This window comes from Carassius auratus, chromosome 32 (assembly GCF_003368295.1).
Source record: "Carassius auratus strain Wakin chromosome 32, ASM336829v1, whole genome shotgun sequence".
Taxonomy (NCBI): domain Eukaryota; kingdom Metazoa; phylum Chordata; class Actinopteri; order Cypriniformes; family Cyprinidae; genus Carassius; species Carassius auratus.
This window is the reverse complement of record NC_039274.1, coordinates 28,183,312-28,205,147: the sequence shown is the minus strand read 5'-3', so window position 1 is coordinate 28,205,147 and position 21,836 is coordinate 28,183,312. Positions and strand designations below refer to the sequence as shown.

Sequence of the window (21,836 nt, the reverse complement as noted above, 5' to 3'; positions counted from 1 at the left end):
CTGCGATCATTTACATTTATGCATTAAGCAGACGACTTTTATCCCAAGCAACTTACAGTGCATTCAGTCTATAAATGTTTTATTCTCCCTGGGAATTGAACCCATGACCTTTTGCACCGCTAACACAATGCTCTACCACTGAGCCACAGGAACATCAAACCCACAAAGGTAATTTTTCATTAATGCATTTTGACAGACATTTTTATTTAACATTAAAATTCATGCATTTGAGGTATACATTTGATCAGTTCATGCATTCCCCAGGAATCAAACCCATGATCCTAGCATTGCTTAGCACCATGTTTGAGCTACAATAATGCTGTTTCTTTTATCCAAATCAACTTAAAATGGTTTCTCTTATTCATTTCCCGGGAATGGAGCCGATGACCTTGGAGTTGCTACTGCCATGCTACACAAATGCACTTGTTTATTAATTATTTTTGGTATATCTGTTATCATTCTTTATCATTTTCCTTTCATGTTTTGGTGAGACACATAAATATGTTCAGACAGTAACTATAAAACATTTACATTGAGAAAACCTTGTGCCATATTTTGGGGGGAAACATAAATATGTACCAACAGTAAACATTACCTGTAACATTTACATTAGAAAATACTTCCTCACATTCAGATTTAAGAGTTCAAACACTGAGAATGAGAGATGTAATTGATAGCAAGTTAAGATAATGTAGCTTTTGTTATTGAAATTGAGCTGGTCTGCAAAGAAATCTAGATTTGGGAAGGGTGGCAATATTTTCACAGGAAACAATCCAGTGCTGTGTTCACAGATCTTGCTAGAGCTGATGGGATTTTTAATAAGATCCTCAAGCTTGCATAAATGCATAAACACGACGTGACACAAATGAAAGATCTCAAACCAAAACCTCGGTCCGCTTAAATAAGGGCAATAAATGGGTAGAGGAATAGTGCATCAGTCACACTCATGTATATTTTATCAGCAATTTTCATGCATTTCAAATAACAACATTAGCACAGTCAGTTTCTATAGGGCTTATGAGCTTCTGTTACAAAACCTCATCTATTGTACTATTTAACTGCAGTATATTTTTAATGATTTCATGCAGTGCTGCAAACAGCTGATGTAAAACAAAAAGGCATTATTTAAGAGGGTAATTGTGATATAATATGGGAACATGGCCAAAGGCAGCAGTGCTTGAATCTTATGCTGTTTCCATCAAAGATATGGTTATTATATACACATCTTTTCTCATAAATATGCCCTACTACTGAAAAATACTGCTTGAGGAGGAACACTTATTTTTATAGTATCTAAGCACATTTCACTGGAGGTCTAATGTTTAAATTAAAATAAAATAATGATGACAGTATTTCAGATGACTGAATATTTCATCTCAATTCTCATCTAATATGACAATCATAAAAACAGATTTATATTATATTTATACACTCACGTCATGATTCGGTTCAATGTTAATTTCATGATTCGATATTTTTAAATATGTTGTTCATTATTTTAACATTTCTTTTTAATAATAAACATGGAAGCTCAAATATGTGACCATTTTTATGCAGCATTTACTGAGCTTTAATTTTGGTTGAACTATAGACAATCCATCCAATCCACAATCCATAATTAATATTGTTGCAATATTTTATTTTATATATATATATATATATATACACACACACACACACACACAATACATTGTGATATAGTATATTGTTACATTTATTATATTTCCTGAATAAAAAGTTTTGCATCACGCTCAAATAACAAAATCATGTCAGTTACAAATATTTAAACCATGCCGACAATAATGTATATTTTCTGTTGTTAAATAATACAGAGTTCAATATTTAGTAGGAATAGTGTAAAACAATATTTACTAATTCTAGTACATTTCACAGACATATACAAATCAAATAAATCATTTAATTAGATGTGAAATTTAGAGGTAGAAATCAAATAGTAATTTTTTTATTTTATTTTTTTACAGTGTAGACATTAGTGTTGGGGAAAGTTACTTTTAAAAGTAATGCATTACAATATTGCATTTTACTAAAATTACTTATTACATATCATTACGTAATTACGTATGACTTCCTAAAAAATAGTAACTAATTGAATTACGTTCCATTTAATGTGCAACTTAACTTTTGTGCTATCTTTTCTCATCTGGGCTGGACTAGTTTGTTTGTTTATAATATGAAAATGTTGAAATGTTTTTGAAAATATGTAGCTAAAAAAATATGTCACTCAGGGTTTTTCTGTGTTGAGTTCTAGTTTCTTCACTGAACATAAACATTTAGAAATGCTATTTCAGCAACAGATGACATGTTAATTCTCCCTCTGTGACAGACTGCTGTCGACATCCAGTTATTTGTTTATTCTGCCCGTAGACTCGTACATTGCGCTGATTAAACAAACTATTTTGTACTCGACAGCTGTGATGGCGACAGTCGGGATAATGGCTCGCTTTATGAATTAATTGGAGCTGTCTGGACAACACGAGATGTGACTAAATGGTGCTGTAATAAAACAAACATTTAGTTGTGGGATGAACGTGAAGCTGTGTTTGACTCCGATCCAGTAACGACAGCACAGCTGTAATGGTTATTGCTCTGATTAACACGTGCTGTGCGCAGAGGAACTAATAGCAAACTTATTTGATGTCTACTGTGGCACCTCACGCCTTTTATGCCAATATATCCTTCCCCAACAAACAAAGCCACATTTTCACTATTTTCACCATCCAAATAAAAGAAAAGAGGATGAGATAAAGGGCTTGTACCACCAAATAATGTCAAGAAATTCAGCATAGTCAAATCTATGAACAAATTGCTTAATTTTTATTTTTAATTATATATATATATATATATATATAAGTTACTGACATTTGCATAGTGAGCACAGAGCAGCATTACGTAAGTACACTTGCAATAGAGTCTCTCAAAGGCCAAATAAATTAATCTTCAGATTATTTTGGCGTTTGAAACCCTTTTATTTCTGTTAATAACCAGTTTGCGATACAGACTTGACAGGATTATCTAATTACACACCACATTTTATTAGCAACAGCTCAATGAATGCACTGATGTCTATTAAATCAGTCAGTATAGGCTTATTAAAGTGCACATTATATCAATACCAATCGGCCAAAAGTTTCAAAACAGTCTGTCATGATTGTGTTTCAATAATACATTTCAAATAAGTGATGAAGTCAGACATGAGTGGTATAATATGCTTTGCTTTTTTAGCTCAAATCACACTGGAAATGTTTTTTTCGTTCTGATGCAGCTGATGCACATGCATGTTCTACACAAACATCACAAAGCTGAAAGGCAGGGTTTTCACAATTCTTGCATTCGCAAATGTATTCTGCTCAGTTATTTTACTCATTTCTCATTGACAGAGTTAATAAATACACAGGTGAAGTATTGCCAATGAAGGGCATGTTCAGAAAGTACTTAAACGATATGGTAATCACTCCCTGTGGGCTTGTGGTTCAGAGTTATGCGTTATTAAGACTCAATCATGTCTCATCCCTGCGGTTCTCCATGTAATATCTTAATTGCACCTGATGAACAACAGAAAGACTCGCTGGCTGAATGCTAAAGATCTGCGTGTGTGTGTGTGTGTGTGTGAGGAAACTCTCCAGAACTGATTCGCTCGTGTGTGTTGGAATGCCATCTGTGATTGTGTTGGATGTTCACTGAGAGATTACGAATAATTGCTCTGCTCAAATGGCGGTGTAAGCAGATCTCACCTAATTCTCAACCGAACGCAAATCGAACAAACTGTTTACTTTCACCATGAAAGAACATTCCAACTTCTAATGTTTTAGCTATGCTTGATTGTTTGCCTTTCCCCATTACCTTGAGATGCTTTTACAATCAGCACAACGGACTTTAACATTGATAATAATCAGAAATTTTTCTTGAACAGCAAATCAGTATATAAGAATGATTTCTGAAGGATCATGTGACACTGAAGACTGGGGTAATGATGCTGAAAATACAGCTTTGCTCCACAGGAAAAAAAAAAATCAAGATATATTAACATAGAAAAGAGTTATTTTAAACTGTAATAATATTTTACAAAAGTTTTTACAGATCAAAAAATGTTGAAAAACAAAACAATATATATATTTATTAGGGGTGTAACGATACGCGTATTCGTATTGAACCGTTCGGTACGACGCTTTCGGTTCGGTACGCGGTACGCATTATGTATACCGAACGGTTCGTTGGAGTAATTAATTATATTTGAAAAAAAAAAAAAAGAGAGAGAAAGAAATATAATGATATGCGTTCAACAAGGTAGCCCAATAACCCAAACAACGTAACAGGCAACGCCCCTGACACTCCCGAAGAAGAAAAAAACACCATCTTATATGTTTATGTTAGGCTACTCAGCAGGCGCTCGCTCACTCAGTACGCGCTGAAGGCTCGTTGCAAAATAGCCAATGCGTTTAACAGACTAGAAATGAGAAGATCCTCCAATAACCAACAGGTCTGGTGTTTGGGTGCACTTTGGATTCCCTTTAAGCTATAATGGTGATGGCAAGAGAGTGGTGGATAAAAAAACAACGGTATGTCGCATCTGCAACATGACAGGGTACACCAGCGGGAATAAAAAAAAAAAAAAAAAAAAAAAAACAGCGGGAATATCTGGGATATATGCGTCAGTACTATCTGGGAAAAGACGAAAAAAAGGAGAAACATGCACGCAGCAAACTATCCCTGCAGCATTTAGACACTATAGCTTACAGGGAATCCAACCCAAACACCAGACCTGTTGGTTATTTTAGGATCTTATATTTCTGGTCTGTTAAATGCATTAGACATTTTGCAATGAGCCTTCAGCGCGTGCTGAGTGAGCGAGCGCCTTAGGGGCCGTTCACATATCGTGCCTAAAAACGCATGGAAAACGCTAAGCGCGTCTTTCTCCTCCTTTCCAAAGCGCTCGGGCAGAAGCGCTCGGGCTCACTCATGAGGCGTCTGTCTTTGCTAAGCAACAATGACGTGCTCTCTCCATGAGACGCGGAAATTTCAGCGAAGGATAAATGGATTTGCAGCTCTAAAATTCGCTTGCAGTAGCTCTGCTACTGAATTTATTTCAAAATTGCAATCCATATACAACTATGATCAGCTGTTCCTTCATCTTGGCTGAGCTCTCAACGTTGTTACGGGAAAGGATGAAGCTGATTGGTTGGTTCTTGTCACATGACCCGCGGTGCGCTTGCGGCATTCTGAAAAGTTGAGATGTTTTTACATTTTGCTGTATCTAAAACGTATCGAACCGAACCGAACCGTGACATCAGTGTATCGTATCGAACCGAACCGTGAATTTTGTGAACCGTTACACCCCTAATATTTATATTTATGCACATTACTATCATATATTTACTTTTTAACTCCTAAATTTTCTCTAATTTAATTAAAGTTACTTCTGATGTAATTGCATTTTGTATATAAAACAACAGTGGATTAAAACAATTTTTTTTATATCTGATGTTAAAATTTTTAATCCAACTCCCTGTAAATGTTTTAATCAAATCAAAAATAATTGAATTAATAATTAGTGAAATCTAGAGTATTTACACGGTTAAAGATGTACTTTTTCAAAGTAACTTACAGTGATATACATATTTGAATATTTGGCGTGAGCATGAATAACATCACGCATTTGACTGTTATAATATACAGCCCATTTACGATGATTCACATCCAAACTGCACAAATGGAAATATTAATATTGTAAATAGGAGACTGCGGGTTTCTATTTTGTTGTAAACAATAACAAGGCAACCTAATCACATAGCAGCTGTTTGTAGCAAAACTGAACAAAACCCAACAGAGAAGCACAGAACTGGTGTAATTTGACATTACACTTTATTGCGGATCTCTGTTTGCGTTCGAGACCTCACATCATTCTGTTCTGCGGTTATTATTGTGTATTATCGAGCAATGCAGCGCACCTCTTCAGAGCTGAAAGCAAAACAGAACTCTTTCTCTGGAGAGGTGTTATTATTACAGGAGTACAGCACAGGAAAGGTTCAATTCATGAGCCGACAGAGGCCATCTATCATCACAGCATCCCATCAGCTCAAGCACTTCACACAGCAGAGTATTTCACCGGCTTTACCACAGCAACACAACCGCTGCATTTATATTTAAACAACCTGACATATAAGACATCAGGTTGTAAGAGGAATGAGACTATAAGCTTTATGCAAGACACTTCAGAGGACTGTCCCGGTCAAAGTCTTTAGAAAGCAAGTCAGCCGCCATTACAGTCTCACCTTTAGGCAATTATTTCTGTTTCCTGTCAAGTACAGTTACTGTCTACTTTAATGGGGAATTATGCATCATCTACGATCGTTTTTAAGCATTAGAGATTTTGTGAAGATATATAATTAATTCTGTAGCTTGAATCAGTTCAATGCATCATCTGTGCACCTTCCTGCCACAGATACCCAAATATGATCATCCCCTCGAGAGAAAAATATATAGACATCTGCAAATTTAAATGCATGAAGGCTCTTTCTTTTCTTTTCTTTTCTTTTTTCTCTATAAACCATTAAGAGTGCTGTTCAAAAGTTTGGAGCTGGTAAGATATTTTATGTATTTATTTTTTTACTCACAAAAGACCAATTAAATTGGCCAAAAGTGACAGTAAAGACATTTCAAATGTCTTTCGAATAAATGCTGTACTTTTGAATTTTCCACTGAAGAACTCCGAAAAAAAAAACTCAGTTTCCACAAAAAATATGAAAGAACACAACTCTTTTCAGCATTGATAATAATAATATATGTTTCTTGAGCAGTAAATCAGCACATCAGAATGATTTCTGAAGGATCATGTGACACTGAAGACTGGAGTAATGATGCTGAAAATACAGCTTTGATCACAGGAATAAATCACATTTTAAAACACACTGAAAAGCAAAACAGTTATTTTAAATTGTAATAGTATTTTGCACTATCACTGATAAATCTCATGATTCCTGACCAGTCTTTAGAATCCAGAATGAAACTAACTGAGACTCATAATTGCTTTTGAACATGGGAAGCCAAATAAACAGCACTATTTATTCTTACTGAAGAAGCCTGTAATATAAAGGTGATTTTCAGTCGTTCTTGTCCGTGTCGTGTGTTATATGGATCTCTCGTGTATGTCCAGTGACCCGGACTGAATGAGCACAAAGGCTTGGGTCGCTGCAGTTATAGTAAAAGCTCCTCCAAAAGGTCACACTGTCTGCAACAGACTCCCTGGAGGACGAATGGAGATAAAACTGAATGTGAATGCGACATAAAGTCGGTTATATATGGTCAAACCATCAATAACAGAGATTCATTTTTGAGATTCCACAGAACAGAGCATTGTTGATGATAATTAATAGGCTGCCTTTGAAATGATCAAGAACTCAGAGAACCGACTTAAAATGTAAAATACTTCATGATTAAAAAAAGCATGTTAAAGCAACTCATTATAAACATTGTTTTGAGTTTTATTTAAAATGATCATGTGTGAATTGAATATTCTATATCTTTTATTTGTTATGCATTAGATATTGGCCTGAACTCATAATTTAAATCATACTTTTCTTCTACAATAAATAACATTCAAAAGTTTGGGGTCTAAAAAGTTTCAGTTCTTGAAAAAAAGTATTTTATGCTCACAGAGGCTGCATTTATTTGATCAAAAATACAGTACAAACAGTAAAATTATTAAATATAATTAAAATTTCAAATAACAGTTTTCTATATGAATATATTTTAAAATGTAATTTATTCCTGTGATCAAAGCTGTATTTTCAGCATTACTACTCCAGTCTTCAGTGTCACATGATCCTTCAGAAATCATTCTGATATGCTGATTTGATGCTCAAAAAACATTTCTGATTATTATCGATGTTGAAAACAGTTGTGCTGCTTCATACTGTATTTTTGTTGAAACTGTGATACATTTTTTTCGATTCTTTGATGAAGAAAACATTCAAAAGAATTGTATTTCTTTGAAATAGTGATCTTAAAATTATAATTTCACATTATAAATGTCTTTACTGTCACTTTTAATCAATTTAATGCATCCTTGTTGAATAAAAGTACTTTTTTAAAATATAAAAGTATATATATATATATATGTATATGTTATTGACCCCAAACTTTTGAATGGTAGCACACACAATTGTTGCAAAACCCACACTATGAGAAAATAATTTTATGAAACTATAATTAGCCAACACAAACATATACGTTTTACAAATGATTAACACAAACTTGTTGTCCTCATATTTAAGGTCCACTGCTTGTATTTTTCAGTATATAAATAGATCCTCATACAAAACTGAACATCCTATTTATTTCTCCTATATATTGTCTGACAACATGATGCCGTTACCTACAACACATCCATCGCATCCCTCATCTGAGCTTTGAAGACGATCAGAGCATCTTCATTCAGTGTGGAGTAAATGTCCCATCACCTCTGTGTGAAGGGCATCATCACAGCAATCTTCATTCAGAGGCGTGCGGCGTGCTGTTTAGTTATTCTGTCTGCGTGAGCACGGAGAGAACCCAAGGAATCCAGAGGGACTGCAGGCCAACAGATCGCTGCATTGAACCCTGAGGTGCTGGAGGACAGCTCCCACAATCCCTCGCAGGTGTCCAGTGCTCCTAATCCTCCCCACGTCTAACACAATGAAGGGAACATAGAAACGGAAACACATTAACAGGAAAATGTCATTAAGAAAGAAGCAACAATTCTAATTAGTTTATATTCTGTGATTGCACATCCATCCTTAAAGGGACAGCTCAACCGAAAATAAGAAAAAAAATCATATCAAAATCATATATACATGTGTGTGGTGTGTGTGTGTACAGTAAAAACAGTACAATTGTGAAATATTATTACAATTTCAAATAACTGTCTTCTATTTGAATACTTTATAAAGTGTAATTTATTCCTGTGATCAAAGCTGTATTTTCAGCATCATTCCTCCAGTCTTCAGTGTCACATGATCCTTCAGAAATCATTCTGATATACTGATTTGCTGTGCAAGAAACATTTGAAAACTATTAATTTAAAATAAATAATAATAAAAATAAAAATCTCACTAATTATCTTACTTTTTAATCAATTCCCTTGACCCGTTTCCCATTCACTAATGAATAACAAGACGCGTCTTCATCTCCCAAGTGCATTATCCCTCTTAACATCAGTCTTAACAGACTAAAGCATCGTGACTGATTTCTGCTGGACTCGATGGGAGGTCTAGAGAGAGAACAAGATTAACAGAGAAACAAAGACGACCAGCCGGGTCGTGACAAACCCCTTCTATGCTGTTATTAATCGAGGACGAGAGCATAATTGAGCGTGTGAATGTATTACAGTCCTGCTGCGAATATGACCGGGACTGGCTTGGGTCATTTCACTGGGATTTTTGAGTTGCTCATGTGCATTTCCAGTCAATATCGGTGTAGATGAAGTGTGAATCCCATCATTGGGTGTTTATCTGAAGGTATAAGGATAATGAACCAGAAGTAAATATTTTAAAACTTTAGTTTGAAGGGGTTCGACTGCCAAAAAAATATGGGAATCCCTGACATATAAAGGAGATGGATAGTAACCTATACAGCCAAAAAGGACATAAATGTCAAAAAAAGAAGACCATACATCTCATGCACTAAAAAATCCCATTGTCAAAATTACAAAATATATATATATAAAAAAATGTAATACTGCTAAATACAATTTCTCTGCATTTTGCAGTGTAATTTAAATGGTAGAAACATGTTTGGGCTATGCTGGCTCTATGATTTAGCACAATAATAATAATAAAAATAATTACTAAATCTGTGTCAAACGTGTTGCCAGAAGGATGACAGCAAAGACATTTAAAAAGAACATGGACTCTTCTGTAATGAATGATGTCTCCACTAGAGATTTCCAATGAACATCTGCAGCGCAAAAGAATCCAAATCAAAGCAAAGATGATGGAGATGTTTCACCCCTCCACATCATTCATCTGAAGAGTTTAAGGAGCTGTCGAGTTAACTGAGGAAAAGGTTACTCATGAAACTACTGGATAACACGTGAAGAAAAAGACTGTGATTTCAGATTGAGATCTTCAGGAGCTCATGAATATGTGCTGAAAACCTTCAAACGATCTGTTCTCACGCACCGACAGACGCAACACACTCTGGAGAGCTTTGCTGGCTGCTACAATGGTATCAGTGGTTTCCTGGATGAAAAAGACCAAGGCTTACTCTACCTGAATTTGAGGGTGAGAACCAAGATTTTAAGATTTTTTGACAAGCTATTGAGCTTTTCCAGACACTGTGCTGCCTCCACTTTTTTGCCCTCCTTGTGCAAGGTGTCAATGGTCGTCTTCCCCATGATTGTGTACCCTTCAGAACTAGACTGAGAGAACATTTAAAGGCCTTTGCAGGTGATTTGAGTTAATTAGCTGATTAGAGTGTGGCACCAGGTGTCTTCAATAATGAATCTTTTCACAATATTCTAATTTCCTGAGATACTGAATTTGGGATTTTTCTTAGTTGTCAGTTATAAACATCAAAATTAAAAGAAATAAACATTTGAAATATATCAATCTGTGTGTAATGCATGAATGTAATATACAAGTTTCACTTTTTGAATGGAATTAGGGAAATAAATAAACTTTTTGATGATATTCTAATTATATGACCAGCACCTGTATATATATTACAGTAAAACCCGTTAATCAGTAAACTGTAAGTATATGGTAAGTTACGTTTAACATTGTAAATGGTTTAACATTGTCTTTTAATGTAAAACGCTGTCAAATTTAAAGGGCTATTCTGGTGCAACTTATAAAAGAAATAAAAAAGGATATTTTTTTACAGAGATGGACCTATAGTTGTACTCTGTCTTGCTTAAAAATCTATGTAAAGTGTCCTATTTCAGCCCATTAACTTTTATAATGTGACATATTTCAGAGTAAAGCTATTTATAATGAGAAAATATGAATCTAGACTTGGTCTAGATCATAAAAAGTGGCCATTACATACCAAAATGGAGTCAGAGTCAATGGGGTTTGTGAGGTCAGCAAAAAAAAAAAAAATTAAAATATGAAGATTATGATGACAAACTTTTTTTATATACCGTGCACTGATGAAACATCGACAATAAGGGCAGCAAAGTGTATTAATATAGTAAACAGTATTTTGATTTAATATTGACTGTAAGAGTGAGTGTGAAGATCAGAAAACTCACTGAAACTCAAAGCATCCAGAGACGGTGACCTTCTCCTCACGTCCTTCACAGCTGCGCCAGCGCCATTACACTGACAGCGGCAGATTTACATCCAGCCGTCCGTCATGCATACACTCACAGATCCTCTGAACGTAATATATTCACAGTGTTACAGCCCACAAACAAAATCAGTGAAATGCAAAGCTGAAGAACGAGCTGGAGAACTTCACAAGGTTGTGACATGACAGTGATGCTGAGCAAATCCAAGAGGCAAAACATCATGTAGGAAACTCATACTGTTATCTACAGCATCATAAAACATGCATTTTGGTTTCATTCCATTCCACAGACATTTCAAACATTCTTAAATAAAAAGTTTTAAACCATTGCACAAACCAGCTAGCTCACTAAATTAAATATCTGAAGCAAAACTGAATAGACAAAGAAAAACCTTGAATCAGAAATGTTAGTACATAATGCAAAATACTGATTATAAGCATAAAAGCATAGATGCACACACGCAAAATCATCATAATACAGGATATACATTTATTTTTTGTGTGTGAACAGTCTGAAATGTAAGTCATTTCAAATAAGCACCATTAAAAGTGGCAGTTTAAGTACCAATCACATGTGCAACTACTGACTTACAGTACTGGAATACAGAAGCGATATTCACCAAACCTGGAACATGAAGCTGTTGCACCAAATAGTTATGACAGAAGCAGGTAGATACAATATGTATTAAATAATCCTAACAAACATAAAAAATATGTTTCATTTAAATACATACAAAAGTACAAGAACAAAACGTGGAGAAAGGCTGAATTTCACAGTAGTGAAATTTGTCTAGCACCTGCTGTGACCTTGTGCAACCTGGTAGATGGGAGCCAAGGTCTCGAACACACACACACACACACATATATACGCTCTGTTCCAAAACCTAGTGAGCATTTAAAGGCATCAGCAGAGTATGAAGGTCAATATGTATGCTACGTTTGCATTTGAAGTGCACTCCAAATTGGTCACTAGTGTCAGTGAGCTCCCTATGTAGCTCAGTAGGGTTTGAAACAGAGTTTCTCATGCACACATATGCAGTGTCACCCTCAAACATGGGCAGTTGTTTTGTTTTTGTTTTTTATGAAATGCCAACCTAACCTAAATTTTCACATTTTCTCACCACATCCTGACTGTAAAGTATCTGTAAAGTAATCCTATCAATTGTATTCAGATCTTAATGATGAGATTTGGACTGCAATGCTATTTTTCAAAAAGTCTGTGATATAAAAATGGCTCTGTAAGAGTCACTAATTAGCCTTATTTTGATATGAAATACTTCAATCTTAAAGAGAATTAGCTTGGCTGTTCGACTTCATCGAGATGGCTCTTGATTAACTTAATTACAAGCTACTTCAGCTCTTTTACAAAACCTAGTGAGCTGCCTACATAGACTCTCAGCGTGAAGGCTGTTCAGAAAGGTAGGAGGCATGATTGCATCGCCTTCTTTTGCTGAACATGCAGAGAAAAAATGCAATGCGTAATCCATTACAGCATGCATGCATGCATTATTTTAAAAATAGATTATGCTGTTATTGCTTGCATGCAAAAATAGATTATGCTAGATTATGCTATGCATTATTGTTTAGCAGTACGCAATTATACATACTGCTAGCAACAGCAAAATCATGGGTTCGATTCCCAGGGAATGCATGAATTGATCAATCTAATCAGAAATTATTATTTTATACAATATTTGCATGTTACTAAATTGAAATCAATATCTAAACTCAATCAATTGTGATTAAAAAAGCAAGGAAGTTCACTATGTTTGGGTTGCAGAGCCAATATAACACAGGCAATAATACAATTAATAAAAAAAAAAAAAAAAAAACAAGACAAAAGATTGTTGATAGAGGTCGTGAAAAAAAAAAAAGCTGTTACAAAGTCCATTGGTTACTGGCCAACCAGTGGCCTTAAAAATAACTGAGCTTTACCCACAGTGCAACAGGCAGGTCAGTATGCTGAAGAAGTCACTTCCAGGGCCATAGTGTGGATTACAGCAAAACATGGCAAAACGATAAACCTTCAAGTCCGAAAACAAGAAACAAACAAAATGCAAGTACGCAAACACTTGACTAACACACTGCAAGTACATACTCAGTGCAGGGGGTGATAAAGTTAATGCATAGTTAGAAACACTCACGTTTACGTAATTGTGTTCTGCTGGAAATATCAGTTCCACTGCTTTCATTATTTCACGTAAGAACATTTTTAATAAGAATATAAAACCTTGTTTTTGACAGTACGAATGGAGAAGACAAAAAGAAACCTCTGTGAGTGGGAGTGGTGGGGTCATTATCTCTTGGGGGGCATTTTGCTGGTGTAAAAGTCTCTGCAGGTCTGGCAGCAGCGTTGGTACCAGCGCATGTCCTGGCACAGGTTCTTCTCTCGGATCACCCTGCAGTAAACCGCCCACTGATCCCCAGTGCACTTGTACGTCAATGCAGCTGCCACAAATGACAGAAGGACAGGACACGGCATTTCATAGATTCAATTAATCGACACAATCCCAGACAACATGCATCAACATCCCTCCAGACACGCAGGCTCATCTAGAAGATGCTAATGTTGCTGTTGCACTATTAAAAAAGCTTTTTCAAATTGTATTATTAACTATTGGAGTATGTTTGATGAGAAAATACATTTAATTTTACATTTAATGTTTTTACATATAGTTCAGTGTTCAGTTTTATTTTAGTAATATTAACACTATTAGATTTCTTTAGTTTCTAAAATTATTTTTTAAATATAACTATAATAACTTTTAGTTTGAAACTGAACATTCAGGGACATATAATGATAAAAAACTCAGAATCATAAAAAACAGTACACTGCTTAAGTCTTACCCAGTCTCGGGGAGGTGATGGTGTTCACATTGACTTTCACATTGCACGTCCCAAGATGACACTGTCTGTATGCGGAGGGCTTCAGGACTGCTGGGCAATCACTGCCATGGCGACCGGTCACTTTGTGCATGCACTGGACCACTCTGGACTGCAAGCCCCGCCCACAGGATGATGAGCACTGCAATCAACCAATCACCAGGGCTGAGTTTCCCAAAATCTTCATAAGCCTAAGAAGTTCATAAAAACGATCGTACGACTGATCTTCATATTATGGTCTGTTTCCCAAAAGCATCGTAACTTAAGTAGCACTTGAAAATCATCGTAGATCTACGAGTGCTCTGGAGTAATCGTTAAGCCCTAAGTGCATCGTAAGAAGACAGATTTATACGGTCACCTGCAAGACAATCAGCAGATTACACCTTTAAATTGATTCAAGTGCAATGTGATTATAATATAAAGATTTGATTGTGCTTTATTGTACACTTTATAACTCATTTTCTTTATTTTTTTTATTAATTTATAAATTTATTAATTAAAAAGGGCAGGAAAAATTAGAAATACACATTTAAATTAAATGACTGAAAAAAAAAAAAAAAGAATAAAAGAAGTAATGTAGGAAATGCTTCAAAGACTGGGGGGAAAATATGTCAATGACTTGCCGAAGTGCATGAAAACCAGCTATGTGTTGGACCCGAAAATAACGTCTCTCTCTCACTCTCTCTATACTGTAGATAAATAAATACATTTAAATAAATTCATGCATTTAGCAGACGCTTTTATCCAAAGCGACTTACAGTGCATTCAGGCTAACAATTTTTACCTAACATAATATAAAAGTATATAAAGTATATAACATATTATTATGTAAAGTATAATATTATAGGCTATAATATAATATAATATTGTATTGTATTATAGTTATTATATCCATGTTGTCTGTCTGGAACGCAGCATTAGGTTAACGTCAATAAATGATTGTGTACTATAATTAAGAGCCATTCTATAACGTGAGATTTCAGCACTTGATAAACGGACAGCGACTCCTAAGTAGCACTTGCTTTACGTGCATTGTTGGAAAACACACGTGAAACAATAACAAACGATCGTAATATTACTCGTAGAAAACGTTCTTAAGCACTAAGATGAATTGTTATCGGGAAACCCGGCCCTGGTCACAACAGATTAAAACATTTTCCACATCAGACCTCATTTTACTCATACAATACAGACTCTACTCAATACTTCAACACAGCTCCTTTCTACTTCAACTGCAATGTTTTTGTGATAGATTTCAAATCAGGAATAAAATCTGATATAAAAATATATAAAATATTTTATGTAGCAAAAATAATAATAATAATAATTATTATTATTATTGACATTTTGGCTAAAATGTGCAGCCCTACAAACAAGCACAGCAAACCTGAAAATTTTAAATCACAATTGCAAAAAAAAAAAAAAAAAAAATCACACTTGATTGATTATTTAGCTCAAATCGTGCCATAAACCTATTTCGGTAACACTTTAGTACAGGGTCCAATTCTCACTAATAACTAGTTGCTTATTAGCATGCCTATTATTAACATATTGGCTGTTTATTAGTGCTTATAAAGTACATATAATACATGACATCCATAATCCTACCCAATACCCTAAACTTAACAACTACCTTATAAACTATTAACAAGCAGTAAATTAGAAGTTAATTGAGGCAAAAATCATAGTTAATGGTTAGTTAATAGTGAAAATTGGACCTTAAAATAAAGACCCATCTTTTTTCCAGGCTGGTCAGGCTAATGCACGTTTATTCAACAGCAAACAGAGGCAACTGGCAATTTTAAATGTAAAAACAGTTATCATTTCTTACATACATTTTTACAGGAGTTGGTTACAATTTGACAAAACTCAACAATTGATGGCAAACATAATTTTAGAATAAACTGAAAAACTTTAACGTATAAACTAAATACATTACATTTACATTTATCTGACGCTTTTATTATGTCAGAGGTCGCACACCTCTGGAGCAACTAGGGGTTAAGTGTCTTGCTCAGGGACACATTGGTGTCTCACAGTGGATTCAAGCCTAGGTCTATCACACCAAAGGCATGTGTCTTATCCACTGCACCAACAGCCCCTACACTTTAGTTTATAATTAAAATCATTAAAAGAATTCTGTTGTTTTCATGCAAACCACATACTGGACAGTAAATAAAGATTGAGACACAGGCCTCCATATCATCAATAAAGTTTTGAAATAGCACAGAAAATGAATTCATAAGAGCATATTAAAACTGGCCAAAAAAATGTAACGTACTACAAACACATGCAAGACTCTGAGTGAATCTGCTCACGGTAAACCGACTGAATTAGATTTCCAGTGGAAGACAGCAGGAGGAAACGGTTCTTGAATAATGTGTCGTTCTGCTTCCTGTGGGACGTATCCCCGCCATCGTCACACTCATGCATGTAAGACCCAAAGGAAGCTTTATTTCTCCAATAACACGCCGGTGAAATTAAATAAGCATATCTCTGTGACAATCTAATACATTTTAATAGACTTATAGTTTGACAGGGAGGGAACAAATTCAGTTATTTCATCACTGGCTGAGGAGCATGATAAAATGATAAACACAAAATACATTGACCTGATTATGACACAGATGAATAGTCCTCAGTACGATGCAGTCAAAATACAGTCTAGATCAGGGGACTAAATATATTCATTATATACATATATATATATATATATATAGAGAGAGAGAGAGAGAGAGAGAGAGAGAGAGAGAGAGCATTGCATATTAATATGCTTATAGATCCATAGTAATGCATTTCTATAATTATATATTTTTATATAAATATATATTATATATAAACATTCTGCATTTACAAGTTTGAGGTTGGTACAATTTTTTTACGCTCACAAAGGCTTCATGCATTTGATAAAAAATACAGTAAAAACTGTAAAATTTTGAAATACTATTATAATTTAAAATAAGTGTCTTCTATGTGAATATATTTTAAACTGTAATTTATTCCTGTGATCAAAGCTGTATTTTCAGCATCATTACTCTAGTCTTCAGAGTCACATTATCCTTCAGAAATCACTCTAATATGCTGATTTGAAACATGTATTGTTATCAACAATGTTGAAAACAGTTAAGCTGCTTCATATTTTTTGTGAAAATCGTGATTTCTTTTGTGACTGATATTTTTTTCAAGATTCTTTGATGAATAGAAGTCGACTAATGCTAACAAATGGAAGCTCATAGTAAAGTGTGACCTATAAATCCTCCAGAGCCCCAAACTTTTGAACAGCAGTGTAATTTGCCATTTGGTTCACTTTTCTTACATGGTTTCATTTCTTCTCAGAAATTAGTGTGAGATCAAGCAGTATTTGTCGCAGACCCCTGGGCTGGAGAACCGAAGCTGTCGGCTGCCATGGCTGCAGCCCAAACAAACCAAAATTGTTTAGCGAAGTGGCAAAAGGTGCATGAAAGCAATATACTTCCCTGCCTCCGAGGAACCCAGACTCCTTTGAACGACGCACAGTATTTCACGTTTACAGGGGATGACGGGCTATTGGAAATGAAATCAGCGTGGCAGGTTAGCATTGATCTCAGCGCTGCCCGTCGCCAGAGTCTAGTTAATAACTTTAGTCAGGGAAAAGCCGTTCTCAACACCACATGCACTGTGAATGAGAAGAGACGTCGCATGCTTCAACCCAAAAACATCTAATCTGCTGATCAAAGGCGGCTCTGAATCACAGTCTATGACTCCCTCAAGACAGGACCATGTTTGATTGGAGCTAATGAATACGACAGAGCGCTTTAACATCTGGTGTATGAAGATAAATACAAAAACTCCTTCCTCATGTTAACATAATACAGCATTTTAAAATGACTGTGGAAACTATTGAAATTATTTTTAGAAATGCTGTATTACCACAACAGTGGTCTAGAATAACTGAATAGGTTGGACTGGATAATGGTTAATATTAAAGTGGGCTGGTTAGTTTTAATGTGATAAGTAAAATAAAAAGTAATAATTTATGCACTCTTATGTCGTTCCAAACCTGTATGACTTTGTGTTGTTACTGTTAACTAAAACTATTAAAAATAAAGCAAAAAATAAAAATAAAAATAATAATAATTCATATTAATTTTGCTTCCTAACATTAAATCAAACAGTTAAAACTACAAAGAAATATTTAAACTGTAAAAAACATAAATGCAAATTAGAAATGTTAACATGGCAACTAATGAAATAAAATAAGTTTAAGTTCAAGGGTAATACAATTTTAAAATAAATTCAATTAATTAATCAAAAACAGCTAAATACCAAAAACTAATTAAAATGACAAAAGCACATAACATTTCTAAAACCTTAATCAAAATTAAAACTTTTTTTTTTTTTTTTTTTTTTTTTGCAGACAACTAAAAAGTACAAAATGTCTGAATATTTTTGTTGTCCACGCTGTCAAAAATAATTTGGTGCAGGATTTACTTTGAAATATTTCTTACTCAGAAATTGCTAGTACATTTCACAACAATGACAAATGAACAAATTGAATTAAACATTGGAAACATTTTGGAAAATATATATATATTAATAATTTTTTTTTTACAGTGGACACAATGGAAGTCAATGGGGTCCAGTGTTGTTTTGTATTTTGTAGAAGAGAAATCCATACTGGTTTGTGAGTAAATCATAACAGGATGCTCATTTTTGGCGGACTTGTCTATTTAATGCTAACCAATAGCTTGCATGGTGTAGGTCACGATGGGCAAGACAAGTCATTTCAGAGGTTCTTACATTTAAATGAAAGATTATGAAAATATGTTTCACCTTTGAAATATCATTTTGGTGATTTCATGTTCCCTGAATTCTATTATCTGGATGCCCATTAGTGGCTGACATGATGGAGACACCAAATGCACTGAGACTAACACAAGAGAAGAGCACTCCAAACACAGACTGATCCTAGCCGGCTACGATCTCTTATCCCATTAACAAATAAAATATGTAATATGTCATTTTGTGCCAAAACACACAATGTGTTCCACATAATTGAAAAGGGGTGACATTAATCCACAGCCTGGATGAAAGCAGAGCAGCCACAGCACAGAAAGAGCCTGACTCTCCTCAGCTAAAGAGGCTATTTCTATTCAGTGGAAGAATTTCACACAAGCCGCCTCAGTCAGTCATATGAATGGATGTTCATACTCATGCGTTAATGAGTGTAATATTCAGTAAGGGTTCATTAATGTAAAAAAAAATGGCAGGATGGATTTGTTACAATACAATATTGTGTTCAGACTGAAGTCAACAACTTGCAACAAACACAACTAAAATAAAAGTGTGGAATACCCATAATCCATTGTGTTTGAATAATCTACAATCTCTGTTATGGTAATTAGCTTGATATTTACTTAACTAATCTTACAGTATTTAATCTGTCAGTATTATAGTGTTAAAAGTGTAATGAATGACTTTAAGTCTCCCATGATTAATGTAGCAATAAACATGCTAAATTATTTAAGTAGCACTGATCCTTAAGTATAAAGGTGAGAGCAAAACTATTATGATCTATATAAAATATAAAAAGTTAATAAATCAGTAAATAGTAATGTATGCATATATATATATATATATATATATATATATATATATATATATATATATATATATATATATATATATATATATATATATATATTAGGGGTGTAACGATACGCGTATTCGTATTGAACCGTTCGGTACGACGCTTTCGGTTCGGTACGCGGTACGCATTATGTATACCGAACGGTTCGTTGGAGTAATTAATTATATTTGGAAAAAAAAAAAAAAAGAGAGAGATAGAAATATAATGATATGCGTTCAACAAGGTAGCCCAATAACCCAAACAACGTAACAGGCAACGCCCCTGACACTCCCGAAGAAGAAAAAAACACCATTTTATATGTTTATGTTAGGCTACTCAGCAGGCGCTCGCTCACTCAGTACGCGCTGAAGGCTCGTTGCAAAATAGTCCTCAGTACGATGCAGTCAAAATACAGTCTAGATCAGGGGATATATATATATATATATATATATATATATATATATATAGAGAGAGAGAGAGAGAGAGAGAGAGAGAGAGAGAGAGCATTGCATATTAACATGCTAATAGATCCATAGTAATGCATTTCTATAAGTATATATTTTCTATATATTTATATATATATATATATAAACATTCTGCATGGTTGCATGGTGGTTTGTCGATGTTGATGCCATCTTCACACAAAAAAATCAGAGGTATGGAAGCAGTTTAAATTTCGTAAGCAAGACGACAACGATAGTGTTGTGGACAAGAACAAAGAATTTTTCATCTTGCATCAAAATTGTTTTGTTTTTATTTAACATAATTGTATGCATTTGAAAATTAGAGATGGGTTCTGTTTTAATGTACCCAGGTGTACCTAAAATAAAAGAGTTTAATATACAGGTTTGTGGCTCTTCATTTCTTTTAATTTTTACCCAATTGTAAACTTATGTTCACTGTTCTTTTTTATACATATAGCATTTGTATTAAATCTATCTTCATTGACTTGAATCGAGAATCGAGTATAGAAAATCGAATCGAGAATCGAAATCTAATTGATTTGAGAGCTTGAAATCCTCCAGAGCCTAAACTTTTGAACAGCAGTGTAATTTGCCATTTGGTTCACTTTTCTTACATGGTTTCATTTCTTCTCAGAAATTAGTGTGAGATCAAGCAGTATTTGTCGCAGACCCCTGGGCTGGAGAACCGAAGCTGTCGGCTGCCATGGCTGCAGCCCAAACAAACCAAAATTGTTTAGCGAAGTGGCAAAAGGTGCATGAAAGCAATATACTTCCCTGCCTCCGAGGAACCCAAGCTCCTTTCAACGACGCACAGTATTTCACGTTTACAGGGGATGACGGGCTATTGGAAATGAAATCAGCGTGGCAGGTTAGCATTGATCTCAGCGCTGCCCGTCGCCAGAGTCTAGTTAATAACTTTAGTCAGGGAAAAGCCGTTCTCAACACCACATGCACTGTGAATGAGAAGAGACGTCGCATGCTTCAACCCAAAAAACATCTAATCTGCTGATCAAAGGCGGCTCTGAATCACAGTCTATGACTCCCTCAAGACAGGACCATGTTTGATTGGAGCTAATGAATACGACAGAGCTCTTTAACATCTGGTGTATGAAGATAAATACAGAAACTCCTTCCTCATGTTAACATAATACAGCATTTTAAAATGACTGTGGAAACTATTGAAATTATTTTTAGAAATGCTGTATTACCACAACAGTGGTCTAGAATAACTGAATAGGTTGGACTGGATAATGGTTAATATTAAAGTGGGCTGGTTAGTTTTAATGTGATAAGTAAAATAAAAAGTAATAATTTATGCACTCTTATGTCGTTCCAAACCTGTATGACTTTGTGTTGTTACTGTTAACTAAAACTATTAAAAATAAAGCAAAAAAAAAAATAATAATAATAATAATTAATTCATATTAATTTAGCTTCCTAACATTAAATCAAACAGTTAACACTACAAAGAAATATTTAAACTGTAAAAAACATAAATGCAAATTAGAAATGTTAACATGGCAACTAATGAAATAAAATAAGTTTAAGTTCAAGGGTAATACAATTTTAAAATAAATTCAATTAATTAATCAAAA

General features: G+C 34.5%; 1 protein-coding gene across 2 annotated transcripts in view; it reads right to left on the bottom strand.

The window, feature by feature from the left end:
- Positions 1–11,753: 11,753 nt before the first annotated feature.
- Positions 11,754–21,836, bottom strand: part of LOC113052004 (A disintegrin and metalloproteinase with thrombospondin motifs 17-like) — a 99,323-nt gene continuing 89,240 nt past the window's right edge. For both annotated transcript variants that reach the window (XM_026216241.1, XM_026216242.1), the window contains 2 exons: positions 14,134–14,311; positions 11,754–13,734 (listed from right to left, as the gene is read on the bottom strand). In XM_026216241.1, coding sequence (XP_026072026.1) covers positions 13,583–13,734; positions 14,134–14,311 — 330 coding nt within the window. In that variant the 3' untranslated portion in view covers positions 11,754–13,582. The remainder of the gene's footprint in view (positions 13,735–14,133; positions 14,312–21,836) is intronic.